The 13,082-nt window shown below is 44.3% G+C and overlaps 1 protein-coding gene across 1 annotated transcript; it reads right to left on the bottom strand.

Moving 5' to 3' along the window:
- Positions 1-469: 469 nt before the first annotated feature.
- On the bottom strand, positions 470-7,137 carry LOC147653809 (peptidyl-prolyl cis-trans isomerase-like 4). The gene has a single exon (XM_086885482.1). It carries the CDS (start codon positions 3,609-3,611, stop codon positions 2,271-2,273), a length of 1,341 nt encoding a protein of 446 aa, XP_086741608.1. The 5' UTR covers positions 3,612-7,137; the 3' UTR covers positions 470-2,270.
- Positions 7,138-13,082: the final 5,945 nt, after the last annotated feature.

Here is a 13,082-nt window from a genome sequence, read left to right as displayed (position 1 = left end):
GAAATTATAGTTTTCAATATTTGGTGAAATAAAGAGGGACATCAATAGAGCTTTCACACTGGACTTGCAGAGGGCAGATTTTGGCCTATTCCAGTGACTTATGAAGGGACTTCCTTGGGAAGCAGTTGGCTCTTCCTTTAAGAGACATACTTATTAGTAGATGTTATAAATTAAAAAAACAGCCAAATTTATCAATAACAATTTTACTGAAAAATTTGCAAAAAAAATCGAATTTTGGAAACAACCACAATTAAGGTCAGCATCGATCCCAGGGTCAGTGCTGGGTGAACTCTGAATCAGCTTCTGTCGCACTGATTCCCCCAAGTTCACAAACCATCCTTCAGAGAGCTGAATTTTTATAGTTTTTACAGCCTGAGGCTGCGCAGTCTCAGTGTTTTTCCTTCCAATGTTTGTTGCACATTCATATTTTTTCTGTTGGTTTGTTAATGACGTTTCTGTGAAAGGACGGAGAGTCTGAGTAGATTCACAGGAACTGGGTATTGAGATGCATGGTCCTGGAGAATCAGATCAGGTCGGTATCAGGCGTTAATCAACGGGTCGTTAGAGCACCTTTCTTGCTTGGGTGGACCCAGCCCTCCCTGGTGCCATCCTTGTTCTTTCGCAAATCACTCTCTCTCCCTTGGCTCCCAGCTGCTGTGCTGTAGTCCTTTGTTGTGTGTGTGTGTGTGTGTGTTTGATACATGAAGCAATTTTTTTACTTCTTGATTATTTTTTTTTTAATACATGTACAATAAAACGCAAATAATACAAACATATATTACAGTAGATTATAAGTATATGCATATATATTCTATTTTCACACCCTGGGGGGTGAGTTAACAGGGCCACAGACAGTGAGGAACACATAGAAACAAACACGACTTGCAGGAGGAAACACACACCGGGTGAGAACAAAATTGCGGGTCACAGAATATAAACACGATCCCTGAACCATGGGAGATACGCGGTACTGAACCGCGGAGGATACGCAGCCAAAAGAGAGTCGCTGATGGTGAGGGAGCACAAAAGAGGCAAAATATGTTGGGAAAAGGAGAGAGAAAGTATGATAATTTTGAGCTGATAATTTTGTTGCCCTGTTGTGTTGTTCAGGAGCTGGTCCCTGGTTCAGTAAATGTATTTAGTGGAGCCCAAGTCTACACTCCAGTTCCAATACACTGCCTCTGTTTATGCCCCTGTGTGCAGACGCTCAGGAAAGCACAGCCCTCATGTGGGTCGTTTTCCCTTCTATCCCAGGCCGGACACAGTGGTAGAGGCATCGAGAGTCAAACTGCATGGAGAAACAGACAAAACAGGAGCCCATAACCCTGAACTTAGCTGCATGTGCGTGCAAAATTACCTCCGGCACAATTAAGTTTCCCTCCACAGATGGCACAGGCAGATGGCACGGGGCTGGCTGGCTCCCGCTCTCTGGGGAACCGTGGCAACTGCAGGGGAGAGGGAGCAGGTGGTGGCATGGTGGCCAACTGAGCAGGTTTCACCCTCCAGAAATCCCCCAAGCCCCAAACAGCATGGACACAGAGCACAACAGCACCGTGTGGAACTTGTAAACTGTGGGACCGGTGGTGGCCAAACTGTATTTTTGTAGCAAAACAAAAAAAAACAAAAAAAAAATGGTGGTTCCACTGGGGCTGGGCCCCTCAGTCGGTGGCCCCCCACAGAACTTGAGGATTCCAGAAAAGAAGAGCCACTAACGCTTTGTGCCTTTCTAGTGTTTTCTATATTTCTCTTATGGTATTTTTCCCTTTATGGTGTGCAGTTTTGAGGGTTTGCCTTTTACTGCCTTTTCCCAACCTCTTTTTCAACAACAAGTGTTCTGGGGGAGGTGGGAAGAGAGGTGCAGCAGCACAGGGCGGTGCCATGACAAGTCTGTATGGCTTCCATCGCTACCACTGCCCAGTTATTCCAGAGTTAAGAATCCAATCCCTACGGATATGATACAGTACGGCAGGCACAGTTTGTGCCCACAGGATGGTGACATGGAGTTTTCCCTTCCCTAGCTGTCAGTTGCACAGGGCAGCTCTGCTCCCCCTTTTCAGGACGGCACCTGTCCATCACTTGGGACTGGCTGATTTATATTTAATTGCTGTTCATCTAAGAGACCAGACCTAGGAATGGGTAAGCACAGTGGGCCTCCCCCCACCCCACCTCGATTTAAACACTGAAGCTCTGTTTTATTTTTATTTTATTTTATTTTTAAAGAAAAAAGTTACATTTATTATTTAATCTCCCCTCTCTCTTTTCCTTGTCCTTCATCTGTACTTGTCTTTTTGTCTACTGTAAGTGTAATATCTCTCCTGAGAACACCTGCGGCTCCGATGCCTGTCTTTCTTGTCACCCTTGTTCCTCTCCCTAGAGTGCTCTCCATGCTTTTGGTCAGAATACTTGGATTTTTTGCTCCTCTTGTCATCTTCAGAGTAGTGGTGCTTTCTCTTCTTCTGTTTTTTAGCCAAGTGTGACTGACTTGTTTGACACTCTTCTACATCTTCATCCATCACGAGGTCATACTTGGCATCTTGCTTTGGTTTTACCTTTTCTTTTACAGCAAATTTCGAAGGTTTGTCGTGTTCTTTATCATAATCCTGAAAACTTTGCTTGGTATACTGCCCACCCTTTCCCTTCCATTTAATCTTTGCAACAGACTGGCTAAAATCCACATGTATGCGTCTATCATCTATCAGCACATTGTCCATTTTGAAGTAGGCTTTCTCACAGTCTTCCTCCTTTTCAAACTCAATGAAAGCATAACAAAGAGATTCACCGGTCTTCCAGTCTCGGATCACTTCACAACTTTTAATGGGACCAAACCGTGAAAATATTATCTCCAGATCTTCACCTTTGGTCACAGGATTCAGTTTACAAACAAACAGCACATTTTCTGGTGGCTTGATGTCTGCATCTGGTAAGTCTCCCACCATTTCCAGGAGAATTGCACGAGATTTTGCTTCTTTTTCTGCCAGTACTTCTTCTACTTCCTCTGCAGACCGTCCTCTCATGTCATCAATTTCTTCCTCTGCTCCTATTCTGCCACTGTCGAGCTGTTCCTTTCTAGGTTCTGGTGAGCGGTCAGGAACACACAAGCCAGGCGGATCATCAAAGGGATCAGATAAAATTATTGTATGATTTATCCTAATATCTTGATATGGGATAAAATCCTTATCAACAAAGGTTTCATTAATTGTCATCAATACATCCATGCCTTCTGTCACTTCTCCAAATACTGTGTGTACACCATCAAGGTAATCCAGGTTTTCCCCTGTGGTAATAAGGAACTGTGATCCATGCTGATCACTGCCATTGTTCACCATCGACACAGTTCCCTTCTTCTTGTGCTTAATTCTGGGTACCTTTTCTGCCTCAAAAAACCTAGCTTGATCACCATACAGTTGACAAAATATGGAGTCCCCTCCATGGCCAGTTCCCATAGGGTCACCAGTTTGTATAATGAAATCCCTCTGTACATTAGAAATAAGACAATAGTTGTAGTATTTGATTTTGCAGAGCTTCAGGAAATTCAGACAAGCGCGGGGCCGCTCCTCCGTGTACAGGTCAATGACCAGGTCTCCCACCGTGGTCTCCAGCAGCACTGCCATGCTATCAGGGAAAGAGATGAGAACAGGAGTTCTGTTTTCTAGGAAAATTAAAATAGAATGCAGCAGCACAAAACCACTGGCAGAGTCAGAATACAACCTGATACGCTGTCAGTCAGGGTGTTGGCTGCAGTCCTCCTGGAGTGGTTCTGTTGAAGAGGTGATCCTGTAGCAGGGTGTAGTTCTCCTCTGAAGGTCCAGTGGTCTAGATGGGTCCTGTCTTCCTCTGGGAATCCAGTGGGAAAGGTGGCTGTGCTGTTCCAAAACTCAGATTATATCCACGTAGAAATGTTTGGCTCCTCCTCCTGGGTGCAGCATTTCCCAATGGGATGATGGAATTTTATCAGTCCTGCAGTGAGACACAATGGCCCATTAACAGAAGATATCCCCTGGAGGGAGGATGGGTGGTGGGAGAGATAAAGAACACTGCCACACCTGGTTTTAACAGCTGGCCCATTAACAGAAGATATCCCCCTGGAGTTATGAGGGATGGGCCATGGAAGAGAAAAAGAACACTGCCCTGCCTGGTTTTAACTGATGGTAGTGGAACACATACTTTTGGTTACATCCTGCATTGCAACCTAAGGCAAACACTCTTTCTGCAAAAGATCTTTTATATAACAGGCATTCCTGTTTCAATTTTTGTATGCTGCTGAGACTAAACACACACAACCTATTCTTACACACATGCAGACACACATGATCCTAAGAAACAAAATCACAGTATACCCTGCAGCACTCAAACCTGCAATTTTTTTTCTCTTTTACCCATAGTTGAGACTTACTGCTTCCACAAAACAGCACAGAGGGGACTGAACCTCACAAGGCAAGAGCTGCAGAATTGGCTTCAGGACTTGGGCCTGACAAGCAATGCAAAAAGGCACAATGGGAGTCTTCAACACCAAAAACCACAACTGCAAAATTCACATTTAACCCTGGCGAGTACAAGATTTTGTATATCCTTTATAGCAAATCCAGTATCTGTGAGTTCCTACAGAAGGTACCCTAATCCCCACAACAAAACCCTTGTCTTAGCTTTTGCAACTAAAACCAAACTCTTGTGGGTGCAAAAGACTTTAGAATTCACCATGCAGTTGATTTTACATTTTTAACCAGGCACCAAGACTCAAACTCACTTTTGATATTCACTTATATAACTTCACACATGTATTTCATAGAGGGTAGCAAATTATACCATAGTTAGGAACTTCTTTTCCTTATCCAATTACACCATTGATGCCAAAAGGTTTCTGCTTTTTTTTTTCATATATATATATATATATATTTGTAGCTTTGTAGACTATTACTGTATAGTTATATCATTTCTTCAGCTAATTCCAGTGCTTTGTTAGACAAACACATTTGTGAAATCCTATTCTAATCTTGCTTCTTCAGTGGACCAAGGCCATTCCACTTCCCCATGTATTTAGATATAAACAATGTTAAGCTGGAAGCAAGGAGGAGGCTTCAGTACAGAGCCAAACCAAGAGGGGGAATTACTTCATTAACTGTACCTTCAACAGAATTCAACAGAATTCAACAGAATGTCTAGGTTGGAAGAGGACATCCACAATCATTCAGTCTAACCCGTGCCCTAACACCACAACTGCACTGGCACCGAGTGCCACATCCAGTCTTTTTTTATACACATCCAGGGATGGTGACTCTACCACATCCCACTGGAATGGGCAAACCGTTTCAGTACTTTATTATTCTTTCCATGAAGAACATCTTCCTAATATCCAACCTCTATTTCCCTTGGCACAGCTTGAGACTGTGTCCTCTCATTCTGTCAGTTGCTCCTGGTGAAAGAGACCAACCCCACCTGGCTACAGCCACCCTTCAGGAAGTTGTAGAGAGTGATAAGGTCACCTCTGAGTCTCCTTTTCTCCAGGCTAAACAACCCCAGCTCCCTCAGCCATTCCTCACAGGGTTTGTGTTCCCAGCCCCTCACCAGCCTCGTTGCCTCCTCTGGACGTGCTCAAGCGTCTCAACGTCCTTCCCAAACTGAGGGGCCAGAACTGGACACAGAAGTCCAGGTGTGCCCTCACCAGTGTCAAGCACAGGGGAAGAATGACCTCCCTGCTCCTGCTGGCCACGCTATTCCTGATCCAGGCCAGGGGCCATTGGCCTTCTTGGCCACCAGGACACACTGCTGGCTCATGTTCAGCTGGCTGTCACCAGCACCCCCAGGTCCCTTTCTGCCTGGGCACTGTCCAGCCACACAATCCCCAGCCTGTAGTGTTACAGGGGGTTATTGTGGCCAAAATGCAGGACTCAGCACTTGGACTTACCCTCATCCATGTCATCAATAAAAATATTGAACAGGACTGACCCCAGCACGGACCCCTGAGGGACACCACTGGTCACTGGCCCCCAGCTGGATGCAGCACTGGTCACCACCACTCTCTGGGCCCGGCCATCCAGCCAGTTCCTAACCCAGCACAGAGTGCTCCTGTCCAAGCCATGGGCTGCAGCTTTTCCAGGAGTTTACTGAGGGAGACAGTGTCAAAGGCTTTGCTGAAGTACAAACAGGCAACATCCACAGCCTTTCCTGCACCCACCAGGTGGGTCACCTGGTCATAAAAGGAGATCAGGTTGGTCAAACATGACCTACCCCTCCTAAGCCCACACTGGCTGGGTCAGATCCCCTGGCCATCCTGTAAGTGCTGCATGATGGCACTCAGGACAAACTGCTCCATTACCTTACCTGGTACTGAGGTCAGGCTGACTGGCCTAAAATGACCAGGATCCTCCATCCCACCCTTTTTGTGAATGGGTTTCACATTGGCCAGCTTCCAGTCATCTGGAACCTCACCAGTGAGCCAAGACTGCTGGTAAATGATGGAGAGTGGCTTCACAAGCTCATCTGCCAGTTCCCTGATGACCCTGGGATGGATCCCATCTGGGCCCATAGATTTATAAACATCCAGGTGGCTCAGCAGTTCTCTGACTGCCTCCTCCTGGATAACAGGGGGACCACTCTGCTCCCTGACACCATCTCCCAGCCCAGGAGGACAGCTGTCCTGAGGACAAGCCGTCTTCCCACTCAAAACTGAGTCAAAAAAGGCATTGAGCACCTCTGCTTTCTCTTCACCTGCAGTTACTGAGTTCCCTCTCGCATCCAATAGAGAACAAAGGCTGGTCTTACCCTTCCTTCTACCATTAATATGTTTGTAGAAACATTTTTTATTATCCTTTACAAAAGTTACCAAATTAAGTTAGAACTTTTAAGTTAGAACTGAGCTTTGGCCTACCTAATTTTTTCCTACATGCCCTAGCAACCACCTTAAATAGTTCCTGAAAGACCTGACCCTCCTTCCAAAGATGATACATCCTCTTTTTATTCCTAAATTCCTTCAAAACCTTGTTGCCCATCCAGGCTGGACATTTGCCTCATTGACTCGTCTTTTGGCACACAGGGACAGTCTGTTCCTGTGCCCTCAAGATCTCTATTTTTCAGCCCACCCATCTTTCATGGACTCCTTGGTTTTTAAGGGCTGCTTCCCAAGGAAATCTCAGAATAAGTCCCCTAAATAGGCCAAAGTCTGCTCTCTGGAAGTCAAATATAAAAGTCTCATTGATGTTCCTCCTGATTTCACAAAATACTGAGAATTCTATAATTTCATGATCACTGTGCCCCAAGCAGCCTCCAACCACCACATCTCCCACCTGCCCATCTCTATTGGCAAACAACAGGTCTAACATAGTCCCTCTCCTGGTGGGCTCTCTCACCAGCTGTGACAAAAGCTGTCCCCAACACACTCTAAAAGCTTCCTGGGCTGGCTCTTTTCTGCTGTGTGAAGTTCCCAGCAGATGTCTGGCAGGTTGAAGTCACCTACAAGAACAAGGGCTGGTAATCCTGAGACATTCTCCAGCTGCTTAGAGAATAAGTTGTCCACCTCTTCTTCCTTGTTGGGTGGACAATAACAGACTCCCATTGGGATGTCAGCCTTGTTGGCCTTCCCCTTAATTCTTACCCATAGACATTCAACATCTTTATTACTTTAAATACTGATAGCATCAAAAGCCTCCCTAATATAAAGGGCCTCACATCATCACATCACCCTTCAAGTCCTTTGGTGGAATCATTATCTTGAGAAAGCATCCCCAAAAATCCAAAATGCAGAAAAATCCTCTTTTTTCCATGGTGTTTTTTGAAGCACAGGTGTCCTCTTTATCTTCTTTCTCTTCTTCTCATGGACACACAGGAATCCTGCTGGCTTCTTCTTTCTGTCAAGTCTTTTGTCTGGCCCCCAGCCCACCATGGGCCCTCTCCACACTGTTGCACCATGGCCTCCAGCTCTTTCTGTTTGCTACCCATGCTGCATGCATTAATATACATACACCTCAGCTGGGCTACTGATTTCACCCCTAACTCAGGCTGACCACCCTTGGGCCTGTTTCCAGACAGCCCAGCTGCAACCCCTCCCCACTTCAGACAAAGTTTAAAGCCCTCTCAATGAGTTGTGCCAGTTCATGAGCTAAAATCCTTCTGCCCTTAACAGAAAGATGCAGCTCATCCACTTCCAGCAGGCCAGGTGTCGAAAAAGTTGCCCCATGGTCAAAGAACCTGAAATTCTGTTACCTAATTCTAACTGGGGATTCTGGTCAATTATGCTAATGTGCTAAACTTACAAAAGTGTCAAAGCCCTATATCATGTATATATTTTGCCAGAAGTGCATTTGCCAGAAGGAGCTTCAATAAATGGTATCCACTTTTTATAATTTTAATTTTGTTTTGCTTGTGATTTCAGGGCTGAGGCAGCATCACCATCAGTATTTACCCTGTAGTAATGCCTTAATGAAAACACAGGGATCTTACTTTGAACTGATTTGACTCAGGAAAGCAAGGTCTCCTCAGCTAGTATATTCCATGCCTGCTTGGAGCCCCTCACAATCCCAGAATCACCAGAATGTCCAAAGTAGTTGTCCCATCTAGGGTGGCAAAATTGGCACTGAAACTGTGGGAAAAACAAACTCTCCAACAACATTTTTTCAGTGTTAGAAAATCACAGAAGGCATTACTTCATTCTGGCCTGGATGTTGTTCTGGCCAGGATGTGCAATAGAGATAATTTCACCCACATATAGCTGGGTTCTGCAGTGAAAATCATTCCATCACACACAGCACTTTGGGCAAAGGGGAAGAATCAATGGGATACCTAGAATCTACATGGGCTGAAAGCCTGCCTGGAGGTGACTTCTTTTGCCCACCACAACTGTGAGGGCTATTAGTCAGGGTTTCTCCCTCAGGGGGAGGGTGGCAAGCTGAATCCTAAGGGCTTCTCCTCCAGGGGAGAGCGGCCACTCTCGCTCAGTTCACTGTCCCCCAAGTCCTTTATTACACTTTTCACATATTTATATGGTTTGAAAAGACAGGTGTCTGCTAAGGAAGGCAGAAATCTCCCTTGAAACGGAAAAAAAATGTAAACCACCCTCCCCCCACCTTTGAATTATTATAATCTTGAAATCAAGGGGTTTTCAGGCAAAGATATGGGAATAGGAATAACAATTCCTTACTAGGAAAATTAAAAGGGTATAGTTTCTCTACAAAGGTCTGGTGTTGTAGATGAGTCTGATCTTCCTCTGTGAATTTAGTGGAGAAAGGTTGCTCTGGTGTTCTGAGTCTCCAAAGATACACAGGTTTAGATGTTTGGTTCCTTGCCCTGGGTGCAGCATCTCACAATGGGATGATGTGATTTTATCAGTCCTGCAGTGAGACACAATGGCCCATTAACAGAAGATATCCCCCTGGAAGGAAGTTGGTTTGTGGAAGAGATAAAGAACACTGTCGCACCTGGTTTTAACAGCTGGCCCATTAACAGAAGATATCCCCCTGGAGTTAGCAGGGATGGGCCAAGGAAGAGATAAAGAACACTGCCCTGCCTGGTTTTAACTGATGGTAATAGAACACATACTTTTGGTTACATCCTGCATTGCAACCCAAGAAATTATCCATCCTTTATTCTATTACTATCTGTATCATACCCAAATCAATACTCTCTTTAAATTCTGCTTTATACACAATGAAACCCTACACACAGTTCCCACTTAAGATTATGTTTCCCTGTGGTACTGTTATAAACGTAATAGCAAAATAAGGTTAATATAAAAAGCAATTTATTATAAAACAATTTCAATCATAAGCAACGAGAGAAAAAACCACAATAAATAAATCAGTGCAGCGCCGGGTGGACTGGGGTCTGCACCCAGAGGTACAGATTTTCCCAAATCCACAAAGGAGGGATTGCAGTCTGGGGTTTTTATAAGGATTTTCGTATTCTCAGGCAAAACCCGGAGTGGGCACAGTCCAACAAAGAGTCTAGATGTGCGGTTGAATAGATTTCTCGGATCCTTCGAGCTGAGTCAATAGTCAACTGTGCAGAGTCCTTTCACATGGGAATGGTTCTGGGTGCCTTCTGATTGCATCTTTTGGTTGGACTCCCGGGGTGGAGTGTCCAGGTCGGGTGCGAAGCAGATGGATATCTCAGCCGGGCTACTCTCATTGTCTGGCTTGATTGCCTGTGTCCTGCTCTTTATCTCGGGCTGATAAGCGTCGCTGTGGATCGTTACCGCCTGACTCGGGAAGGAATCTTTAGATCATACTACATTTTATATCTTTACATTATTATAAATATAACATATATTTCTTTATTCTCCTTCACAAATTTTTATCCAATGCTACATTTATCACAGTACACAACAGATTTCTCCATCTTTCTGCATTACTCACTAAGTGTAACTAGGTCTTTGAACAAAAACAATTTTACAGAATTGTTTGCCTTTGTCTGAGGTAGGACTAACCCAGTCTTTCTTAACATATCTTTCATGTGTACCACAGAGACTTTATCTCCATTCACTGTGTGCAAGGGTTCAGACTGGGCAGGACCAGCTCAATTGATGGACCCTGGGGTGTTGATTATCCAGGTGGCCTAAGTTAATTTCTCAATTTTGGACGATCTCCAAAACTAAAAACTGAACTGAAGTGCCTTTAGTTTTAAGTAGTCTGTTGCACTGTTTAACTCTCCCAGCAGCTGGTGAATGATAAGGGATGTGATATATCTATTTAATATTATGTTCTCTGGCCTAGGTGTTTATAAGGCTGTTCTTGAAATGGACTCCATTCTTTCAGGGGTGCTATGTCTCCACAAGACTTAGTATTTTGGGCTTAAGATGGTGCTCTTCATTAGCCCAGCTCTTTGAGACATGGGCATCTACATGACAGACTTTTACAGGCAGCTTCTCTACCCGAGTGGCAGTGTTTTTCCATTTATTAGCAGCCCAGATTGGTTTTCTCCTATGCTACCAGTTGGCTTTTTTTCATCTTCCTAGCAAACCCCACAGAGCATTGGTTACTATCTCTGAATCAGTGTAGAGGTAGAGCTTTGGCCACTTCTCTCTTTTAGCAGTGTCCAGGGCCAGCTGAACAGCCCTGAGTGTTGAGATGAAAAAATGAGCGATGGGACTACCATGCTATTTAAGATGATTTATTGCTCAAATAAGCCAGGTATCAGTCTTGAAGGCATGAGATTTGGAAAGAAGCAACAAGTCAGCCATAGCTCAAGGTAGTTATGGGTTTCTTCTTCACACAGCAATATAGAACATTTTGGTCCAATAGACAGTTAACATGAAACTTCTTTCTGCTTAATAACCTATCATCTTTGCTTAATTCTGCCCCACTGTGTCTGTCTTTCTGCCAGTAAACTGATAGATCACGTACACACACATCTGCAAATCAAATTCTTCAGTGTCAGTAGGAGTTTCCATTTTTCTGTTTCCCACACTTGAGCTCAGCCAGTTGACTTTGTCCACCTTCTCTTTCATTAGCTTGTGTGACCTATCATGGGGGTTCTAAACAGCTGCTTTCTACTGTAACTTTTCTCTAAGAAATCCTTTTCTCTTTCTCTGATTCTGCTTTTTTCTCTCTATTTTTCTTTTTTCTCCTGCCTTTCTCAGCCTCCTTTGGACTGAATTCTTTTGGGATCCTCCCTCATGGGGAGTCCCACTTCTCTCAGTTCTTATGATTTGAAGAAAACTCCCAGGCTCATTAGAATCTGGTTTCTTGTGTTTATTGGAAGATCATTACAAAACTTGATAGGTCCCTCCAGACTGACTGCACAAGCTTAAATCACTACAGCTTGGCTCATTTTGCTCTGATGATACAAAATGGCCCCAAACCACACGGTCTCTTCACCTTTATATCTATTTTTACCCTATTAACTACAGACACGTGTATTGTTATTATATCTTAACAAATAAGTTTTCTATATCTACTTATATAATTAAAACTGCAACTAACTCTAAACCAATCATTTTTTGTGCTCCCAAAAACTGCAGAATAGTGGAGAAGAAGGAAGAAGAAGAACTAAAAATTACACCCTTTTTCCTCCATCTTTACTCCATGTGTGAAACCCCTCTAAAATCTATATTTTTCACCTCGGTAATATATTAAACATTTTTCTACCTCTACTTAATCTCTTACAAATCTTGGTTTGCTCAGGGATATTTGGAAGACCTGTCAATAACAAATAGGATTGATGCTTTTTTAGAGAATAGAATAAACAGAGAAATGTCTCTGCATTTCTGGACTCCTACAGCTACTTCCAGTTTATCCCTGTAATGCAACAGGAACCATCAGTGAAAAGACCATAACGTGTTTCTTCTGCTGGCAGCTGGTTGTGCGGTGGAGCTTCTTCAGCCCATGGCACTGCTCCTCTTCAGCAGTGAGACCAAAGTTTTCACCTTTTGGCCAGTTTGTAATAATTTCTAAAATCTCAGGGCAATTCAGTTTTCCAATACAGGCACGCTGTGTGATGAGGGCAATCCACTTGCTCCATGTAGTGTCGGTGGCGTGGTGTGTTGCCGCTGAAGATGAATAGATCACACGGACAAAGGTTGAGGTGTGGTGAAAGAAAGAGCAGAGTTTATTTTTCCTCCCAGGATTTATAGGCTTCTTACCACAGCCAGGGATTGGATGGTCAGGATAACACTTTCTCACTGCACTGGCCATGAGAGATGCCCATCACAAGACGTGTAACAGAAAGAATGTACACATATCTATGTTTACAGTTACTCTCCTGGGAAAGTCCTTAGAAAACCATGTCAGCAAGTTCAGAAGCTGAGTTTTCAGGGCGACAGTGGTGGATAGCAGGAACCTTTCCTTTGAACATCCACCCCAGTACCGGTAGTCAGGGTGCCAGGAGGAGTTGTGCTTCTACACCGATCACCTCCAAAGTGGCTTGGACTCTTTCATAGGCTGCTAAAGTTTCCTTTTCTGTTGGTGTGTAGTTGGCTTTAGACCCTCTGTAGCTTTGGCTCCAGAATCCCAGTGGTCGGCCTCAAGTCTCCCCAGGCACTTTCTGCCAAAGGCTCCAGGACAAGCCATTGTTCCCGGCTGCAGAGCAGAGCACATTCTTCACATCTGGTCTTGTCTTGACTAAGCCAAGGGCTACTGCATGAGCGATCTCCTGCT

Source organism: Cyanistes caeruleus, chromosome 4 (genome assembly GCF_971803275.1).
Source record: "Cyanistes caeruleus chromosome 4, bCyaCae1.hap1.1, whole genome shotgun sequence".
NCBI classification, from domain to species: Eukaryota; Metazoa; Chordata; class Aves; order Passeriformes; family Paridae; genus Cyanistes; species Cyanistes caeruleus.
The sequence above is the reverse complement of the archived record's forward strand: the minus strand, read 5'-3'. Positions and strand labels throughout refer to the sequence as shown.

Coding starts and splice junctions, on each gene's coding strand:
- LOC147653809 (XM_086885482.1), bottom strand. CDS start 3,611: ATGGCAGTGCTGCTGGAGACCACGGTGGGAGACCTGGTCATTGACCTG.